Raw genomic sequence first — 21543 nt, forward strand, 5'->3', positions numbered from 1 at the left:
CTTAAACCTATATGTGTGGGGGAACACAACATAACCAGTGTGCTATAGTACACTGTGAATAGAAACTGGAACATATATTTAAGCGAGTTCCATATTCACAACATTTACTAAAAGTTTGCTAGTACTGTTTAAGATCACCATCTTGCACTATAGCAATTTATGCTGCAAGATGGGGATTGATTGATTGATGAAGATTAAGCCACCCAAGAGGTGGCACGGGCATGAATAGCCCATAAGTGGTGGCCCTTTCGAGCCATTACCAGTATCAAAAGATGATACTGGAGATCTGTGGAGGCGCAACTGCACCCTGCGTGACGGAAGATGTCTCCCGGACCAAGTGGTGACCAAATGGTGGGGATGGGGGATCAGTGAACATATATATAGCCCTAAGCCTAAACCCTAAACCCTTGTAGGCCTTACCTTGAGGTTACCTTGAGGTGCTTCCGGGGCTCAGCGTCCCCGCGGCCCGGTCGTCGACCAGGCCTTCATATGTAGTTTATGGTGGCTGTAATAATATGAATGTAACTATGTATCAGAAGGCGCTAAGCCAGTGTACCTATATAGCTGGCACTAAGAGTGTTAATAAATCAATATATCTATTGATTAACACTTAAGAGATTTTCATTCATTTACTAAACTCTAATGAAAATAGTACCCTATACTATTAACGTAACGTTAACATAATTATTATATTAAATAAATGGCTTCCTTATTTTGGCAGTAACTTAATAGAATTAAATTATGTATATTAAAATATCTCAAGATTCACATTATACATTAACTAAATATATATGTTCCTTAGAGCGAGTCATATTACAGTTCTCATTCTCCTTAGGGAAATTATATTCCATAATTCTGGCTTTAAGCACAAAAATATCTTAAAATAAAACGCTAAATTATATTAAATGGCAAGTGGATAAAATCGAACGAGAGTAAACTTTGTACACTTGTTAGTAGGTCGAGTAACTGATAGTCGATCACGGCTTCAATGGCTGCGGCGCAACAGCTAAAATATTAAATCAATCTATTGACACCTTTCAGTGACCTTGACACCGTTGGACTCTTCACCTAACACCGCTACCAACCATCACTACACCAAGATTTATTGCCAAACGTTGTCAATATACAACTGCATATTATAATTTCTCCCATTCAGTACTGAAAGTCCGGTAAGTTGTAAGTACCCTTACGTCAATCTGATTATTCTCGAAAGGTTCGGTTAGATATGTACCGGTTCGGTTAGATATGTAGATATCTTTTAGTTAACTAAACTTAACTAAAAGGTTGCGTAAACGATAGCCAAACTATAATCCAGCCTTTGGATTGCCCGTAGCTTGGACGAGAATAGGCTGAGGCTAGGTTGCAATAGTAGCAAATTATATAGGTACACCTAAACAGTTTCAAAATTTGTTTGAATATGTTTTTGAAAATTGTGTACCCGAGAGATAATCTCTTTCCTAACGTAATATCAATATGCTATTATATACTGTTTCAATGTTTAGCTTTAATTCATTAGATGTTCAGATTGCTGTCAATGTATTTTCAGTCACGTGATTGTTGGTGTAACGCCATTGTGAATATTGTATAGTACATGTGTGCTGTTTTTGGCACCCAACCTTACCTTACCTTACCTTGAGGAGCTTCCGGGGCTTAGCGTCCCCGCGGCCCGGTCGTCGACAATATCCAATATTTTTCGGGACGTCAATATTGCTCGATGCGGAACGATATCGGAGGTAAGGATCCATTAGGCGATATTAAGGGGCTCTTACGTGGATTTATAGACAACTTATCTGCATGTAGTATGAGCATTTCATATAACCAAATCTCTAGAGATGCTTTAAACGCATACAAATGAACAACAAACATTTCCTAATATATATTTTTCTGGTTATAGAATAATCATACAAGTGGAATGTAAGATATGTCTTACATGAAGTATATTAGGCATTTAGTCAAATATCCCCAGTTTGCTAACTGTAGGTAGTAACTAAGTGATTGTAACCTATCCACCGCTGCCCACTGGATGGGGGGCGGTGTGCAGGACAAACATAAATTTTGACACTAGCTCTCCACATATGTCAGTTGCTTAATATAGAAACTGTACTTGTGGTCGATCCATTGATAATGTGACGACTTATACTGAATTTTGTAACTAGCTCATCAAGATTGTAACTTGTTTAGCTAAATGAATTGTGGAGTTCAGTCCCTGAGCCCATTATGTGCCTCTGTAACCCTTTTCACTACCGCCCACAAGATGGGTATGGGGTGCATGATAATTGAACTAAACTAACTATTAGGCAGTTAGTGCTAGTTCACTGTTGTTTGAGTTGCTTCCTCAAACAACAGTCAGTCGCTAGTTAGGGGGGATTGATTGATTAATGAAGATTAAGCCACCCAAAAGGTGGCACGGGCATGAATAGCCCGTAAGTGGTGGCCCCTTTGAGCCATTACCAGTATCAAGAGCTGATACTGGAGATCTGTGGAGGTGCGACTGCACCCTGCGTGACGGGAGATGTCTCCCGTAGTTAGGGGGAACATTAATAAGCTTAACAGGCTACCTGTCCTCGACAATGTCACCTGTACAGTGTTGCCACCAGTATAGTGAGTGGGTTGTTGTGTACGAACATCCATGGTGTTCGCTAATGCTAATTCCCGATTGTCTTGCTACACATTGGCAAGTGAGACATGAATTTTTATTTCAATGACTAAAGATGAGCAATATCGTATGCACAACGTGGTCCGTGGGTAAGGCATGCCTTCCTGATGACCATGAATCCGGGTTCCATCCCATAGGTCTGCTCCAAAGCGCTGTTATTCAAATGTTTATTTGATTGATTGATGAAGTTTAAGTCACCCAAGAGGTGGCACGGGCATGAATAGCCCGTAATGTAGCTACAAAAGTTTATTTGTACTTATGTTGTAGGCAATTTCTATAAGTTGTCTACATTTGTAAAATGTCTACAAATGTTTATTTGTAGACAAAAGATTCTTTAAGGATAATTTTGACAAGCTTTTTGATGATAGGTTTACCAGTACTTACGAGGGAGTCATGGAGTATAATTATTACAGATATCTGTTCAGTTTTATGCCGGTAGTTGGTTTAGTTGTTTAATGAAGGGTGTAGATAGAACTAGACCCATACGCCCCTCTCCTTGTTGAGGTGTTTATTAATTAATGGTTCAGAAATGGTTTTTGGAAACCTAGTGGAAAGAAGGCTGGAAGGATTAGTTAACACCGTATAGAATATAACAACTGGAAGGTGAGCAGTAATGAATAGTTATTCTTCGTGACCTCTGACCTTCTCCTTTATGAAAAGATTACAAAACAGTTTAGCCAGACGTGTGTGTATTCTTATAGAAGTGTGTAAAAAGATAGACGTATGATATATTTGTGTAATACAGACATGTGTATGATGCAGACGTGTATATATGATATAGACATGTGTATGATATAAACGTGTTTATAATATAAACTTGTATATAATATAGAGTATGTATGCCAGTCGTGCGGACGATAAAGACACTATTTCTATAATAAATAGAGACTATTAAAATAGATGGCAACTGTTAAGATTTTAAACCCCTCTCAGAATGTTGTTGTTGTTGTTTAAGATTCGCTACCTGGAACCAAAAGTTCCAAGTAGCACAGGCTATGGTGAGCCCGTAGTGGTAGAAGTTCACGCGGACACCACCACCACCACCACGAGCTGTCAAGGCGAGAGAAAGTGGGGAAAGAAGGTGAAATAATTACACATTCAGAGAGAAAAATATACATTACCTTTCTATTTATATAGTTTGTTACGCTACACAGTACGTTAAATCATGGTATAACATCCCAGGCATTGATTTTGGCGTTCGTGTGTGATGCATGGAAGAACCTGGGGGGTGGGGGGGGGGGGGAGGCGGAGACGTCATCAGCTGGAGATGCCATATAAATTTCTCCTTGTTTAGCTGTATTTGTTGAACTTGTTCAGAGAATAGTGGAGTTGTTTTGTATATAGTTTTTTTTTATATTCGGTGGATTTTATATATTAAAAACTATATTGTGTTTGTGAACACAAACTCTTTAAATTAATAATAATACTACTAATAATTTATTTAGGAAAGTACATACATAGTTGCAGAGTTACAGTACAAACATTCTGTTTGATTTATAGATAGAGGTAGTACATACAATACCTAAAGCCACTAGTACGCATAGCGTTTCGGGCAAAGTGGCTGTTCATTCATAAATTCATATACAATATAAGAAAACACAGCTCTAACACATTAATATAACACCAAAAACTACATAGCTCTAACACATTAATATAACACCAAAAACTACATAGCTCTAACACATTAATATAACACTAAAAACTACATAGCTCTAACACAATATAACACCAAAAATTAATTAGAATACAACGTTTAAGAATAGTTTAACGTGTTTTTTTTAAGCTAATGCTTGTAAATAATCATTGTGTTAACTCGTGCAGATGTTTAGCAAGGGTGATACTGGCTGAATTTTCAAGAATTAGGAATTAGCAATTAAGGTGTTTGGTGTGCAACAGAAAAATCGAAATTGCTTGTAAAAGCATCTTAATCACCTTCAGTGGTTAAGTTCTTAATTGCACACTAGTTTCTCTATCAGCTATCTCACCCTGTCAGAATGAAAGAGACAAATATATGTGTATGTATGTGTGTGTATGTATGTATGTGTGTGTATGTGTGTATGTATGTGTATGTATGTGCATAATGTATATGTGGAAGCTGATCAGAATTACATTTCACTCTTGTAAATTCACATTAATGACACTATGTAAAAGATACAGCGAACAATTTATGTAGCACAAATAAATATGTGTATCTATGTATTTACCTATGTAGCTTAGCCTAGCATTTTAAAACACTACAATTACCTTGTGTGGTTGATTGTCCAATAAATCTCTGAACTGTATGTTTGACAAATCTCTCACCCTGTCCATGGAGGACAGAAGAAAATGTATATATGCTGGAATGTATATATAGCGTTGTAAATGTGTGGTCACGTCTGTGGTAGAAAACAATAATAAAAAAACAGTGCGAAATTCACCTGGCAGGGAAGGGAACTATCAGGGGACAGCGCCAAGCCATTACGACTATATAGCACTGGGAAGGGGTCAAGATAAGGATTTGGGATGGGACCGGGGAAACGAATGGTGCCCAACCACTTGGACGGTCGGGGAATGAACGCCTACCTACACGAAGCAAGACCGTCGCTCTACCGTCCAGTCCAAGTGTTGTTGTTTTCTAGTTATCTTAATGGTGCAAATATTGATCCAGCTGGGAGAGAGTGTCGGGTAATACCAAGAGGGTAATAAAAGCTATTATCTGTTCTCCCCTGAACCCTCAACAAACATCACCTGACACCCAGGCCCGCTATCTGTCCTCGGGCTAGGCACGTGGGGCTCCATGCTCAGTTACAGCCCCGCTCCTGTGCCAGGTAAGTCCACTACGGGCTCACCATAGCCCGTGCTACTTGGAACTTTTTGTTCCCAGTAGCTGAATCTATAACAACAACAACACGTTGGGCGGCAGTTCAGAAACCAGCCCTTATGTCTTTCTAAACGTATGAGCATTCGTATGCATGTAATAATGGAAGTGTATGAGAATACAAGTGCTAGTGTAAATGTATATTTGTGTTTGTATATACATTTTGTAACATCTTGAAGCGTCTCTGGGCCATCGACGATGTCATCTAAGAATGTTAGTACAGTGGTCAACCCCCATCAAAACGACACCATATGGGATCTGAAAGAACTTGTAATAGATTTGTAATAATCTATACTCGAATGAATTACAGATATGCACGCTGTTGCTATAATACGTTACTGAGACTTGGAGGACGTATAGTACCAAGTTCAAGTACGTTTATCACTGCTATCTTATTCACTCCTGTGTTCACGATATCCTCATAATGCGCCTAGACATGAGTATATGCTTGTAGACATTGCATGCTTGTAATGAGTGCGTGTATAATAGACTAATTAAGATATGGACGCTGAGGTGATTGTTCAGCACACGAGCTGATAGCTGTACTCGATAGCTGAATCCCATATCACTTATATTATATGTTCAGGCAGCGGAAGCACCTGCCACCTGAAGACCGGATGCATTTAAGTAACTATTAATTTGATGGTATTCTAATTACTATTATTAGTATTAGTAGTATTTTTTATTATTAAGCCTTCCCTGAGGTGGTACGTCTGATAACATACTACTTGTGAAGGAGGAAATGTATATGTTTATCTCTCAGAATGTTTGGTAATATGTTTGTGATGTGTGTCTATGTATGTATTAACACGTTGTACTGAATGGGGTGAGAATAGCTTGAGCTACCTCATCCCTTTGTGTGTATTTTACCTCAATAAACTTATTTCAATTTCAATTTCCCTGAGGTGCCACTTAGGCATGAAGGTGTTAGGTATATATATATTATATATATATATTATATATATAATATATATATATATATATATATATATATATATATATATATATATATGTATATATATATAGTAGTTTTGGTGCCAGGAAGGTGATATCAACATGATATATATTGCACCATCATGTTAGTGAGTGAACGCGTGCTGGCACACTTAACAACCGTAGCCACTGACAACACAACACAATTACACAGAACCTTTTCTCAAATATACGGAGTGGTGTCCTTCTTTATAGTTTATTTTTAGTTTAAGTTCCGAAATGAAGTTTCGTACGTAGAAATGAAGTACGAGACACGCGACGACGATATGTGTGTTGATCGATATCTACGTTCTTATGGTAGACGTGTTATTAAAACATTCGTATGTTAACCGCCCCGAAAATGAAAACAGTCATATTGTGCAAAGTTTATTGACCAAATACGTGCCTATATGCATATCCATATTTGTCTTTATTAACGAAACAATTAACATATTAGAGGTGCGTTAGGCTAATTGTTTAAAATTAAATGTACCTATCTCAACTCTACTGTCGTTACTTATATCGTGTGTGCCTTTATGTTTGTACATATATGTATATATTCATATTTATAAAAAGGTATTTTATCATCATATTTGACAATGAAGACAAATAGTGCCCGTTGAGTTAATTATATGTACACATAATTTAAAAGTTTAGCCTCATACTCAATCTTTTTTTAATTCGTTAGCTGATAATAAAACACTGCGCATTTTCCCCATGAAATTGAAATTGAAATAAGTTTATTGATGTAAAATGCACACAAAGGGATGAGGTAGCTCAAGCTATTCTCACCCCATTCAGTACAACGTGTTAATATATACATAGACACACATCACAAACAAACATATTACCAAACATTCTGAGAGGTAAACATATACATTTCCTCCTTTACACAGTTTCCCCATGGCACTAACAAGCTCGACGTGACATATGCCAGACAGCAGGGAGAAAAAAAATAATGTTATTCCTAAAGGAATTTTCTAAAGTGGAATATCATGTTGTCAGGAAATGAGATATTGGAACGAAATAACAACCGCCAGCGCTGGGGCATACGACCCTCCCCGCCCCGACGTGCGAACCTCCCCACCCCGACGTGCGACCCTCCCCGCCCACGACGTGCGACCCTCCCCACCCCGACGTACAACCCTCCCCGCCCCGACGTGCGAACCTCCCCGCCCCCGACGTGCGAACCTCCCCGCCCCCGACGTGCGAACCTCCCCGCCCCCGACGTGCGAACCTCCCCGCCCCGACGTACGACCCTCCCCGCCCCGACGTGCGACCCTCCCCGCCCCCGACGTGCGAACCTCCCCGCCCCCGACGTGCGAACCTCCCCGCCCCCGACGTGCGAACCTCCCCGCCCCCGACGTGCGAACCTCCCCGCCCCCGACGTGCGAACCTCCCCGCCCCCGACGTGCGAACCTCCCCGCCCCCGACGTGCGAACCTCCCCGCCCCCGACGTGCGAACCTCCCCGCCCCGACGTACGACCCTCCCCGCCCCGACGTACGACCCTCCCCGCCCCGACGTACGACCCTCTCCGTCCCTGACGTACAATCCTCGCCGCCCCATCCTTCCAGCCTCTCACTTCCTTCCTTAATACTGAACTCCCTATTTCCCTCCTAGACTTCCCCCATTTCCCTCCTTTTCTTCAGTTTCTGAAGCTGAGTACTGCACATCCCAGCCATTATACCTGGGAATCGAACCCGGATCTCCAATTGTCAGTCGAGAACGAAACCAACTGTACTACGAGACCCTATATGCCTCCCAAGTGACTCCATTGTCTTCGGATAGGCCTATATTCAGTGGCACAGCTATATTAGGCCTCATTTAGGGACAATTCGCATTCCCCATTCAGAATGACGGGGATTCATTACTGTGAAAATAATTTGAATTCAAAGAAAACACATCATTCAATACTCGTTGGTGGGTAATTAGTCATTTGGGTCTGCAGAAAGCATTGATAGCACGCGGGGCTTGATGTGGCGCCAGGGTCCACACGCACATGTCTGCTGGCTTGGCTACCTAGCAATATTATTTTACGTAGGTAAGAGAAAGTGAGAGAGAGAGATATGGAGGCGTGAGTTTTATACAGTAAAAAATCCCCGAAGGTTAGTTAGGAAATTATTTAAATTACTTCCATTATCTAAGCAATATATATACAGTAATAGATAATACAAATACACGATCAATCGTTATTTCAGAGCAGTGTTAAGAATGGCATTATTATGTTTTAGTGTAAATTTTCACTTCCTAATTTTTACATTTTTCATTTACGCCTACATGATATTTGTGTTTAGATAACGTATATTCTAGCAATATCTTGAATTTTACAGATTACAGAAAGCGTGAATTATACAAAAGTGAACTACTATATGAACTGAAAGAGCACAAATATGGTCGCAATTAAGCAGTTCATTTCCAGACTAAGAGAGTAGGCTACCCCTCTCTCCTTGCCGACAATCGATCATTAATAATTAATAGACTTGTGTAAAGTGGCAAAAAAAACAAAAAAGTTTAACACGGGAGCAACCAAAGTGCTTGCTGGACTTAGCAGTTTGGTGGTATTGATGTAGATATGTAGCACAAGGACCTTCCTCGTCTTGTCATAAATTATGTAGTCTTGGAGACGCGCCTAGGCTATAACCATCATGTTCATACACTTTTTTGTTTGTCAGCTCCTTCACTTCCGTGAATAATACGTGACGTACACACAAGCCTCACGCACTCTCAGATCTCACGGGTGTGGCCTTGGCGGCTCTACCACTGACGGTGTGACAACAGGAAGCGTGCAAGGGGAAGGGAGGCAACAGGAGACGTGCAAGGGGAAAGGAGGCAACAGGAGGCGGGCAAGGATAAGGGAGGCAACAGGAGGCGGGCAAGGGGAAGAGACACAACAGGAGGCGGGCAAGGGAAGAGAGGCAACAGGAGGCGGGCAAGGGGAAGAGAGGCAACAGGAGGCGGGCAAGGGGAAGGTATGCAACAGGAAGCGTGCAAGGGGGAGGGAGGGAACATGAAGCATGCAAGGGGAAGAAAGACTCGAGGGGAGAAAGCAAGCAATTAAATGTAGCTTGTGACTGCCAATTCCTTGTCAACTAGTGTCAGTACTGACAAGGGCCTTGTTGCAATACTTGTGTGTAATGTGCAAGAGCCAATAGAGTAGGCGGTGAAATAATAATTGAAAGTAGATTTAGCATAGTTTTCCAAAAATAATAACCTTATCAAAATAGCCAATATAACTTTTTCCGAATTCAAAATAATTTGCATATATGTGCGTAATTCGATCAACAATAGCCTAGTGGTCACGAGACAAATTATTCCCCAATAATTTTGGCGTATTTATATATTTCTCGTAAAACGGTCTGTCCATGACAATACATGCTGGCTATTTACGTGGTTGCATGTCTTAGTACGCCAGGCGTTGCAACGCCAGGCTTTCAACCACCAAGCAAGGAACAGCTCACGAGAACGGGCTGCACCAGCGACCTTGAGTAGAATATCTCTCTCTCTCTCTCAAATAGTATTTCCGGATATAGTTATTTATGTGGGCATAAATAATGCAGAGTTTTATTTTAAAGAATGCAGAGTCGCGTGTTGTTAATGTCGACCACACAGAACATTTGACACGAATCAATAATTTAACGTTAAGCAGTGCTGGCCAGTGAGGCAGGTGGAGGTAATAACTTGTCTAGAACGCTGAGGAGCTGGGATACGACCACGTGGGAGCTGGGATACGACCACGTGGGAGTTGGGATACGACCATAAGGGAGCTCCGATTCGACCATATGGGAGCGAGATATATGACCAAGGGGAGTTGGGGTACGACTATTGGGAGCTTGGATTCAATCATTGGGAGCTAGGATACGACTATGTTAGAGCTGGCATACGACCATCAGGAAGCTGAGTTAAGGGAGGAACTGGGATACGACCATGGGTGAGCTGAAATACGACCGTGGGAAGCTAGAATACGACCATGGGTGAGCTGAAATAAGACCGTGGGAAGCTAGAATACGACCATGGGTGATCTGAAATACGACCGTGGGAAGCTAGAATACAACCATGGGTGAGCTGAAATAAGACCGTGGGAAGCTAGAGTACGATAACGGGTGAGCTTGGGTACAACCTCGTGGGAGAGGTGGGTTATGACCATGGTGGAATTGAGAGATAACACCATGGGGGTGCGATGGTACCCGACCATGCACGAGAACTGCAACAGGCGGCCTTGCCCCCCAGACAACGTGGGGGGACCCCACCCTCCCTTAAGCTCATGCAGGTGCAACAAACCAGAGAGAGAGACTGGTTGCCAACCTCGCTACACAGAGTTACTGAAACAGCAACGTATAGGTTAGGTGGCCTTTGCAATCCTCTCCACTGCTCCCCAAAACTGTCTGCAATACGAATATATTCGTTTTTTTGTGTTTTATTTCGCTTTACATATATTTTGTTTATTTTGGGGGGAAGGGGGCTTTCAGAATGTCTTTGGTGTATTAACATTTCATATTTAATGCAAAGAAGTACTGGTAAACAAAATTAATTTGTACTTTGAACATATAACGGTATTCACAAACTAGATAGATTTTATAATATTTAAACGCTCAACTTTAATTCTCACCAACCAGGCAAAGCACAAACAAAACAAACATTTTATCTAGGCAAAAGTACATATTGACATACATACATCCCGTTAGTACAGTCGGTGTGTGTATATATATATGTTCGTTCTTGACGCACAATCAAGAATTCCGGATTCGAGTCGCGGGCGGGACAGAAATGGTTGGGCACATTTCCTTTCACCTAATGCCTCTGTTCACCTAGCAGTGAGTAGGTACCCAGGCGTTAGTCAGCTTGTTGTGGGGTTGCCTCCTGGGCGGGGTCAGTGATTCGACCTTGGGGTGGGACCTTGGGGTGGGACCTCGCTAAAAGCCAAATGTGTATGAATACACTCTGGCTTCCTGTCCCCCGACACAATGAACTATACATCCATACATACATACATACATTTTGTTAATCTTCGCTGTGTTAAACAAATGATGTCTGTTAATCCTTTATTTAGTTAATCGGATTCTGGAAGCAGGTGTCAAACACCATCTATAGTATCTGATTAGCGAGATAAGTAGCGAGATAAGGCCGCTGAAACGTGTGTGTATAAGTGTGTGTGCGGATATGTGAGTGCGTGTACATACTTGTGAATAAGTGCGCGCCAACGTGAGTGTGTGTGTGTGTGTGTGTGTGTGTGTGTGAATGAGTATGTTTGTGTGAGTGTGTATTCACCTAGTTGTGTTTGCGGGGGTTGAGCTTTGCTCTTTCGGCCCGCCTCTCAACTTTCAACCAACTGTTTTCTAACTACTTTTTTTTTCCACACCACACACACACACACACACACACACACACACACACACACACACACACACACACCAGGACGTCTGTGTGCGTGTGAGAGGGTGTATGTGTGTGCGTGAATATGTTTGCGTGTGTGAAGAGTATGTGTGCGTGTGTGTGTTTCAACGGTGCAAACTTAGTGTTTGCACCGTTGCTTGGCTCTGACCAGCGTCTCATAAGCCGACGAATGTTTACATAACATACCAAGTACTGCTCTTTCTCCCACAACTGACTACTGCTCTGAATTCAAGTATGTTTATTGAAACAAGAAAGAATTACATCTCAAAGGGATAGAGGAGCTTAGGCTATTTCTACCCCCCTTGCTCTGAATTCTCGTGTATATATATATATATATATATATATATATATATATATATATATATATATATATATATATATATATATATAATGCTGTATAACTATGTACACGACCCGACATTCAGCACCGCTCCTGTGCCAGGTAAGTCCACTACGGGCTCACCATAGCCCGTGCTACTTGGAACTTGTTCCGAGTAGCTGAATTTATAACATGTATACGAGCTGAAGGTGAGGTCGCTGACCTCCTGCTGGTTCTCAAACATATTCGCCAAATGACCTCTCGTTATCTTCTGTCATTATATTCGATCAAATGACCTCTCGTTATCGTCTGCCAAAAAGCGACAGATTAATGAAATAATAATAGTTAAACTTTTTGTTGATTGCGTTCAGGATTCATCGGTAATAAATTTATTACCAGTTTCCGAATCATTTTTAGTAGCGATTGGAAAGGTTTCACAAAGCATTATCAATCAATTTTCAAAATAATACGTTTATCCATTTCAGGTATTTTTGTATTTCTGGTTCGGCCGGGAATCGAACCCGGGAGCCCCGATTATGAGTCGAGAACGAAACCAAATGTAAATCTCATCTTTAAAATTGTACGCATCTTATTCGTTTATTTCTTCTTTACTAGTATGTAATTTTAATTGTGTAATTTAAAAAAATATCTCATTTAGCTCTAAATTTTAAGATTTTAAAAGTGTAAGCAATATATTAAGTCTTAAAATGGAGTTTTGAGTTGCAATGCGAATTTGATTTTAATTGGTGTTTACTGTTTCTTTTTTATAATAACTTAATAACGTCGTTAGCAATTTAACAATTACTGTTAGCAATATTTTAATTTGCTCAATATCATGTCCAACGGGCACGGCTGTTTTTTTTGTCATTTACAATTTATAATTATAATAAATTATGATAATGATATTTTTTAGGTAATTATTATCAATATTTTTGAATAACTAATGTACTCGAACATTTGTAGGTTATTATATACTTGATACGCTGGGCGCGATTACAGCAAATTTCTTTATACAAAAAATACTGTACAAGCCTAATGTGTATACTGTATTCACATAGTTGTGCTTGCGGGGGTTGAGCTCTGCTCTTTCAGCCCGCCTCTCACCTGTCAATCAATCAACTGTTACTAACTTTTTTTTAACACACACACACACACACACAGGAAGCAGCCCGTAGCAGCTGTCTTACTCCTAGGTACCTATTTACTGCTAGGTAACAGAAGCATCAGGATGAAAGAAACTCTGCCCATTGTTTCTCGCTGGCGCCAGGAATCGAACCCCGGACCACGTGTCCAGACGTGTCCAGCAAATTACGTGCCCAGCGTGCTCTCCACTCAGCCATATATATATATATACACATATACATATACACATACACAGGCTGCCTGTCCCCGACAAAACTATTTATACATATACACCGAAAGGTGTATTTCCCCATTTTGTGGTGTATTTACCTGAGACGACTAAAGTATATACTTAACTATAGTGCTGCCCCCTAATAACTCCCGCAGTTTATAGGCCTTAAACATCCAAAATGCAATAATACGATTAGTGGAAAAATAGTGTTAAAAATGCAAAGGGATATTATGTAACTTTGGGTTAGGTCAAGCCACCAAGCCACTTTGTGACCCCTCATCTAGACTTCTAAAGGTAAAGATTCAATAAACTATTAATCTCTAGAGATTTAATCTTATCAAACTCATTGAGTGATAAGGTGGTGTCTATTTATCTGATAATGTTGGAGAAGCGGTAATACTGTACTATGATTGTGCTGACGTTATAGTTAACGGCCACGAGTGGTAGTTAACCACACGGATTTTACTTAAGCACATAGGTGGTAATTAACCACACGGGTAGTTATTGACGATACGGGCATAGTAGTTAACCACACGAGTGGTTAACTCTATTACCACACGAGTGGTAGTTAACCATATAGGTGGTTAACAACCATTCTACCATATATAAACTACATACCGGTACTAGAGAAAATGCATGAGGTTACTATATAAAATATATTCTGGTACTAGATAAAATATATGCTGGTAATTAGAGATTATTATTACCACAATTTTCGAACAATAAAAACATTTAGATTTTTTTAAGACTTAAAGTACTGTACAGATAAGATTTATTTAGTCAAAACAGAATAATAATAGTTGCGCTTATCACTCATACGATGATATAGACTTAATGCTTTTATCATGCTTGCATATTTTATTTATTATATAACTTGCATTTTTTTATTTTATTTTATACAATTGCATTTCTGAATACACGAGAAAAGAATTTTGATGTTTATCGGTTTTTTTAATAGCAAGGAGATGATATTATTGACTATATTGCAAATTAGACTTAATTAAAAGATGTTATCAACTCCGTAGAATCTATATAAATTGTATTACTTTTATTAGCAATAATATCAGTGTTCCATTGCTTTTATTAGTTTTGATGTTGGGGTTTAAAGTATATCAACCTCTGCAAGCCCCTATCAATTTTGCGCCACTATCAAAATCTCTGCTGAAGTCAAGGTACACAAAATCACAAACCTTATCACTATTTCCTCAACTATGCAACCTAATCCATGAACATTTAGTAATAAAACTATGCGATTCATGTATCTAGTCATGTTTCTCAAAAAAAAAAAAAAAAAAAAAAAAAAAAATGGCACTTGCAATGTAAGATTCTAGTAACTTTCCTCACAATAGACTAAGCTAATTGGTCACCAACTTAAGCGTTAAAGTTAACTCAAACTTTTCCTTTAAAACTTGCTATATTAGGAACTTTCCACGACCGGCCTTTACCCGACATAATTAATTAGGGTAAAAACGGTATATTAAATGCAGTAAAACTACGGTCAATTCAATATGATAAACTTGCATTCTTTAAGCATGGGCTGCATAGTAAGTGAACTAAACTAAATGTTAAGCACCCTGGCAAACCACTTCGTTCTATTCAATTTCTTTATTTAATCACTTTGTCCGGCTAGAATTTTTAGATTAGATTAAAGGAACACCATCCCTGGTAACGGCTGAACTAGTTAACCAAATACAAATATTTAGGTAAAATACTTTCATAAAACCCGTCTACTTCCCCCACCAGCAGACTTGTTCAGCTAAAGAACTGCACTGTTCTCTCATGTTCACTGCACATTCTCTCATGTGTATTATACATATATAAAACGCTAAACTATAATGCCAATCCTGATCTCAAAAGCTTCATAGAAGGTTGTATCAGAACCCATGAGCATCACACCAGAAATAAATACAGTTTTGATATTCCTAGAGTACGACTTAATCAAACTAGAAATGCTCTACAAATCAAGGGGCCCAGAATGTGGAATGACCTTCCCAACCATGTTAAAGACTGTACCTCTCTCAACCAGTTTAAGTTAAAAGCGAAGCTATACCTAATAAATTCCCTGTAACCTACCTTACCCTTCTATTGTCAACCAATGTCTGTTTTTTTCTTTAAAGAGCGCTGTTTGTCGACATATTGTATTTGTGCTGCTTTTTCATCTATGTTTTCATTTCTTGTTTTCATTCTACTCATTATGCTCAATTAGTATTAAGCTTGTCATTTAAGTTTATCATGCCCGAAACGCTTTGCGTAATAGTGGCTTTAGGCATTGTATGTACTAGCTATACCTATAAGTTAAACAATCCTTGTAAATATTTATTGTATGTATGTACCTTACCTAAATAAAATTGTATTGTATTGTATTGTATTGTATAAAGGCATAATGTAATGTTCCACTTTAGTAAATAAAGACTTAAAAAAACACTACCCCATCTGTGTAGTTACCGGTTACCTGACATTCTACGCTTAAAATAACCCATCTATTCCCCATAATTGTTAGATATAACTTGCCTCTCACCCGCTGGTCGAGTACACAGCAGTATATATCCTCCTCCATCACTCACCGCGTGGATACTATTTCACTCTGGCCGCAAATTGCCTCAAATCACCTACGTTGTCCATAAATATATATAAAAGAGCAACTGACCGTAACACCCGTATAGCGATCATCATATAACGTGGGAACATTAGTAGTACTGCTGTCAAAACATAGATGGCGCCAGGACAAACGGTAATTCCTATGAACTCGCCTAGTTATGCGTAGGGAATTGAGCTTCAGCTGTTTGGTCCCGCCCCTCAGCTGTATTCACCTAGTTGTACTCACCTAATTTGTGCTTGCAGGGGTTGAGCTTTGGTTCTTTGGTCCCGACTCTCAACCGTCAATCAACAGGTGTACAGGTTCCTGAGCCTATTGGGCTCTATCACATCTACATTTGAAATTGTGTATGGAGTCAGCCTCCACCACATCACTGCTTAATACATTCCATTTGTTAACTACTCTGACACTGAAAAAATTCTTTCTAATATCTCTGTGGCTCATTTGGGTACTAAGTTCCCCTTGTTCGTGTTCCACCCGTGTTAAAGAGCTGTCTTTGTAACTATCAAAATGCATATATCTTTGCTTTCACTTCAGTTATATTTATGACAAGGGATTTAAAATTTGCCTATATTTCTGCTTCTCTGATGACATTAAAAACTTTTGTTTATTACAGTATCTACATAAAATTAACATTTATCTTCATTAGGTTGTAGTTCTCATCAATAGGGAGAGCGTCGGTAAAAAAAAAAAAAATTGTTTATAAATATCTTTCCTCTCTCAATAATATGCCCGAAACGCTATGCGTACTAGTGGCTTTAGGTATTGTATGTACTAGCTTTATCTATAAATCGCCAACATTATAGTGAATAAATATACCATATTTCTTCATTATTTAAGTAATGCTAGGAGGCTTTGAGTAGCTTTGGGTCATTAGGTGAACAGAATCTCCAATAGATGGGGTGAGAGTCGCGCTATCTCTCGCCCGAGCGAGAGTCGAAACTTATTTTAGAATTGATATATCTTTGTCCTCCAACAAGATATATTTCCTTTGGTGCACTCACAATAACGAGCATATCTCTGTCTTTCTGAAGGCATATAGTATTTTAGGCTTTATAAGCGTATCTTTGTTAATTACACACTATATTGGCAAGTGCGTAGGCTTCTGCATTCCATGACCGACAAGCTACTGAATGCCACTATAAAAACGTATGTATCTTCACTTGAGCTTTATATATGTCTATGTTAAAGTATTTAAAATGAAGCTTATATTTCTATCTTTCTTGAGACATATAAAACATATGTGTTTATTAACGAATTTACGTGAAATAAGCATTGTTCTGAGAGAGAGTTGCTCTGTCGATCAGTCTGTGCGGGGTCGGAGCTCGGCGATTATTAAAACACATGTATCTTCATTAGAACTTTATATATATCTATGGTAAAGTATTTAAAATGAAGCTTATATTTCTATCTTTCGCAACACATATAAAAACATTTGCGTTTATTAACGAATTTACGTGAAATAAGCATTGTTCTGAGTGTGTTACTCCGTTGCTCGATCTGTGCGGGATCGGAGCTCGCCGATTAGAAAAATACACGTATCTTCGCTTTAAATACAAATATGCCCATGGTAAGGCATTTAAAATGAAGATTATGTTTCTATCTTTCTTGAGACGTATAAAAATCTTACGTTTATTAACGATTCTGCGTGAAATAAGCATTGTTCTGAGATGAATATTGTGGATTTCAAGCTCTACGACCGATGAAAAATGCAACTTTTATACAACTACAAATATCTTTAGTTTTACTTTAAATTTTGCCCTGAAAGAGTTTTCATATATAGATCCAGTTTCTGCCGTTCTTCTGACATAAAAAGACCTTTGGTTTAATAAGTTATTAAGATGTTTTCAAAAATATTACTAGGGCGTTCACCGATTCTAACATGGGCGACCCTTTTGGAAACGCAACACATGGGTTGACCTGATTGATATATGGGTCAGATTCCATTAAGGTTCGGAACAGCTGTACAAGAATGTAACAACTTGTATATATCTAAAAAAAACAAAAAAAATAAAATCTTTAAATCTAACAGAATGTTTGTACTGTAACGCTGCAACTATGTATGTACTGTTCCTAAATAAATTATTATTATTATTATAGTAATTCAAGTGTGCATGCAGTGTAGTCAATAGGTCTTGATAAACCTGCCATTCTATTCAATAGGTTCTTTTCATCCATTGGTACATCCCTTGCTCATGATATTCCATTCTCACTCACTAATATTAAAGACTACCTTACAGGTAACTATCCAGTCTCTGTAACTAGCTCCCGCTACGTCCTCTGATGTTAATGAGGTAATCCTTTCCCTTGAAACTAAGTCAAGTGCCCTTGATGAGATACCATCTCTAATTTACAAAAAAGCCTCCAGATTTCTAGCTCTTGCCATTACATTGCTCTTTAACAAATCACTTGAACTCCAAACCTTTCTAAAAAAAAAAAGCGAGAGTAACCCCAGTCCACAAATGTGATGATCTCACTGATGTCAACAATTACAGACCTATCTCAACTCTGCCAACATTGTCTAAAATATTTGAAAAGCTAATCTACAAGCAGCTTTACTCATATCTAGCCAAACTCAATATACTGTACTTAGCTCTTGCCAATATGGTTTCAGACCCAATAAGAGCACTAATGATGCACTTATTAGTATGATTAACTTGATACATACAGCTCTTAATAAAAATGAGTTCCCTGTTGGGTTATTTGTGGACCTACGTAAGGCTTTTGACACTTGTCAACCACCAAAACCTTCTTCTTAAATTACATCATTATGGAGTCAGAGGTCACTCCCTGCAATACCTTCAATACCTTTTTAATCTTTTTTTTTCAATGCATTTTATACTTTAAGCTCAATTACTATTAAGTTTTAGTCAAAGTGTTTTTCCATCACCTCACCTTGCCCGAAACGCTATGCGTACTAGTGGCTTTAGGTATTGTATGTACTAGCTCTATATATAAATCCAACATTATGTTTGTAAATCAACTATATATGTACTTTCCTGAATAAAATTTAATTTACTATTGTGTTAGCCAGCGGAGGCTAGTATATTGTGCACTCCATTCTTGTCCTGTGAGCGGCAGGGTAAAGGGATAACAATAGGACACAAAAGGTCTTAATCAGACATTGATCAGGGGATGTTTGACATTAACCATTACAATTTATCCGCCTACCTTACATATAAAGGATTCCGGTAGTTGTTGTTGGTTGAGGGGCGACGATGAGCGAGGGATCGGATGCGCCTTGTACAGTCGGGTTTGTTCTCAACTCATAATCGAAAATTCCGGGTTCAAATTCTGGGCGGGACAAACATGGCTGGGCGTGTTTCCTATCACCCAATGCCTCAGTTCACCTAGCAGTAAATATGTTTGCAGAAGTTAGTTGGCCTGTTATGAGGTTGCATCCTGGGAGGGTCAGTAATTTGACTTTGAGGCTGGGGGGGTGGGGTCTTAGTAGGTGCCTACTAAGGTTATCATGGTGATTAAGTCAGCATGAGTGGGGATTGGGGAAATGTGCATCTTTATGCCTGCAAGTTCCTCTAAAGATCTTGCTGTAACATCTCTATATTATTCATATGAATATGATTTTCCTGTTTGCAAACCAAAAGCCACCACCTGGGTGTCTTTTGACTGTCTCAACTAACCATGCATATTTCTTGGTGGTCCTTGTGCCATGGGGAAAATGAAGCCTGGTTTGCCATCTCACATTGCTCCGATTCAATTTTTGGTACTTGGGGGCACAGCTCTTGTCACCTCCTCAACCACTAACAAGTTTGACAAGGCTTAGTATTTCCATCAGTGTGTTGTGAGTCTTCAACAGAATTTGACTCGTCTGTGAGTGACTGCACTTTAATTCCTCTATCATCAACTTCTATTAGTTTATTGACATGTGGTATGATCTTATGGTTGACAGTGGACATACCTGAAGATGTGTTCTTGTGTGAGGATATGTCTGGTAGCTGTGCAGAGGAGGCAGGTGCCAACCACCTGCCTCATCTGCAGTTTCCATATTGATGTTCTAAGTAAGTACAGGTGTACATCATCACAGAGAAAATGCAGAATGCAGAGTAACACGTGTCAAGTTGTAGGACTTGTGACGAGGTGGGACTGGTAATATAACAGTACAGTACTGGCTAAGCTCACTTATCCGAAGCCAGACATTCGGATAAGCAGAATTCTTACAGAAGGTCAAAAATATCCATATTTTAAATTTGTTTGTACCACAACCATCATAATTCTTAGTTTTCCACACACTATACATCATAAATATAATTTAAAATAGAAATTTTAGCTTCTTGTGTGTAGTAGTTTGGCTTCTTGTGTGATACAGGTGTACTGTAGATCTTGAAATGTTTAGTACTTGAAAATTTATGTAACCTAATCTCCGGTTATCCAAATTTATGTTTGGATATGGTGAAGTTTTACCAGAAAATTATCTGAACCCGCTTTTGGCCGGATAACCCAAAAATTCGGTTCAGCAGGCTATGGACAACCGAGCTCGTACAGCTTCTGGGAATAGCACACAAGGAAACAGTTTTGGTACACAAGATCTTTAATGATCCAGACAGTCACTAGATCTTAATGATCCAGACAATCAGTAGGTCTTAATGATCCAGGTAGTCACTTGGTCTTAATGATCCAGACAGTCATTAGTTATTAATGGTCCAGGTAGTCACTAGGTCTTAATGAACCATACAGTCACCAGATGATACAGACAGTACTTGCCTATTAGTACTTACCTATCATTGTCTTCAGGGGAGTGAGTTCTAGTTCCTTATGCCCTGCTTACTAGTCTTGTACCTGCTACATTTCAATTTAACTATTCTGATTTCAAATGCTTTGTCGAATTGGGCCTTAAAAGCCTTAAAGTTGTGGATTACACAACTTCTTCTTTTAGAGCATTCTTCTTGCTAACTACCCAATACAGGGTATGAGTACAGTACTTCTTTACATTCCTATGGCTCATTTGCATTTCTAATTTCCATCTGTGTTCTCATGTCCTGCTTTCTCTCAATCTGGAGAGGTTAGCCTTGTCCTCTTTATCTATTTCCCCTCAGTATCTTGTACATTGTGATCATATACCCTCTGTTCCTTCTAAACTTCTAGGGTTGTGAGATTTAGTTCCATTAGCCTATCTCATAGCGTAACCCCCTTAGCTCTGGCACCAATATTGTTGCAAACCTTTGTACTTTTTCACTTTTGGCATTCTGCTTCATAAGGTGCAGATTCCATGCCGGTGATGCATACTCCAGTATTGGTCAAACATATGTTGTGTAGATTGCTTTGAAGTCCTGATTCCAGTTTCTGAATTAGGATTAGGAAAAATTATGTTTAATTTGCCAGTATCCCATATGCTGCCGATGTTATCCTTTTTTTCGTGCCTCTAGTGTTAGTGTCAGA

General features: G+C 39.2%; 1 protein-coding gene across 1 annotated transcript in view; it reads right to left on the minus strand.

Moving 5' to 3' along the window:
* Positions 1–16144, minus strand: part of ifc (delta4-sphingolipid-FADS-like protein ifc) — a 37797-nt gene extending 21653 nt beyond the window's left edge. Inside the window, exon 1 of the mRNA XM_045766627.2 lies at positions 16062–16144. Within this exon, the coding sequence (XP_045622583.1) occupies positions 16062–16107 (46 nt within the window). The 5' untranslated portion in view covers positions 16108–16144. The remainder of the gene's footprint in view (positions 1–16061) is intronic.
* Between the last annotated feature and the right edge of the window lie 5399 nt (positions 16145–21543).

This window comes from Procambarus clarkii, chromosome 81, assembly GCF_040958095.1.
Source record: "Procambarus clarkii isolate CNS0578487 chromosome 81, FALCON_Pclarkii_2.0, whole genome shotgun sequence".
NCBI lineage: Eukaryota > Metazoa > Arthropoda > Malacostraca > Decapoda > Cambaridae > Procambarus > Procambarus clarkii.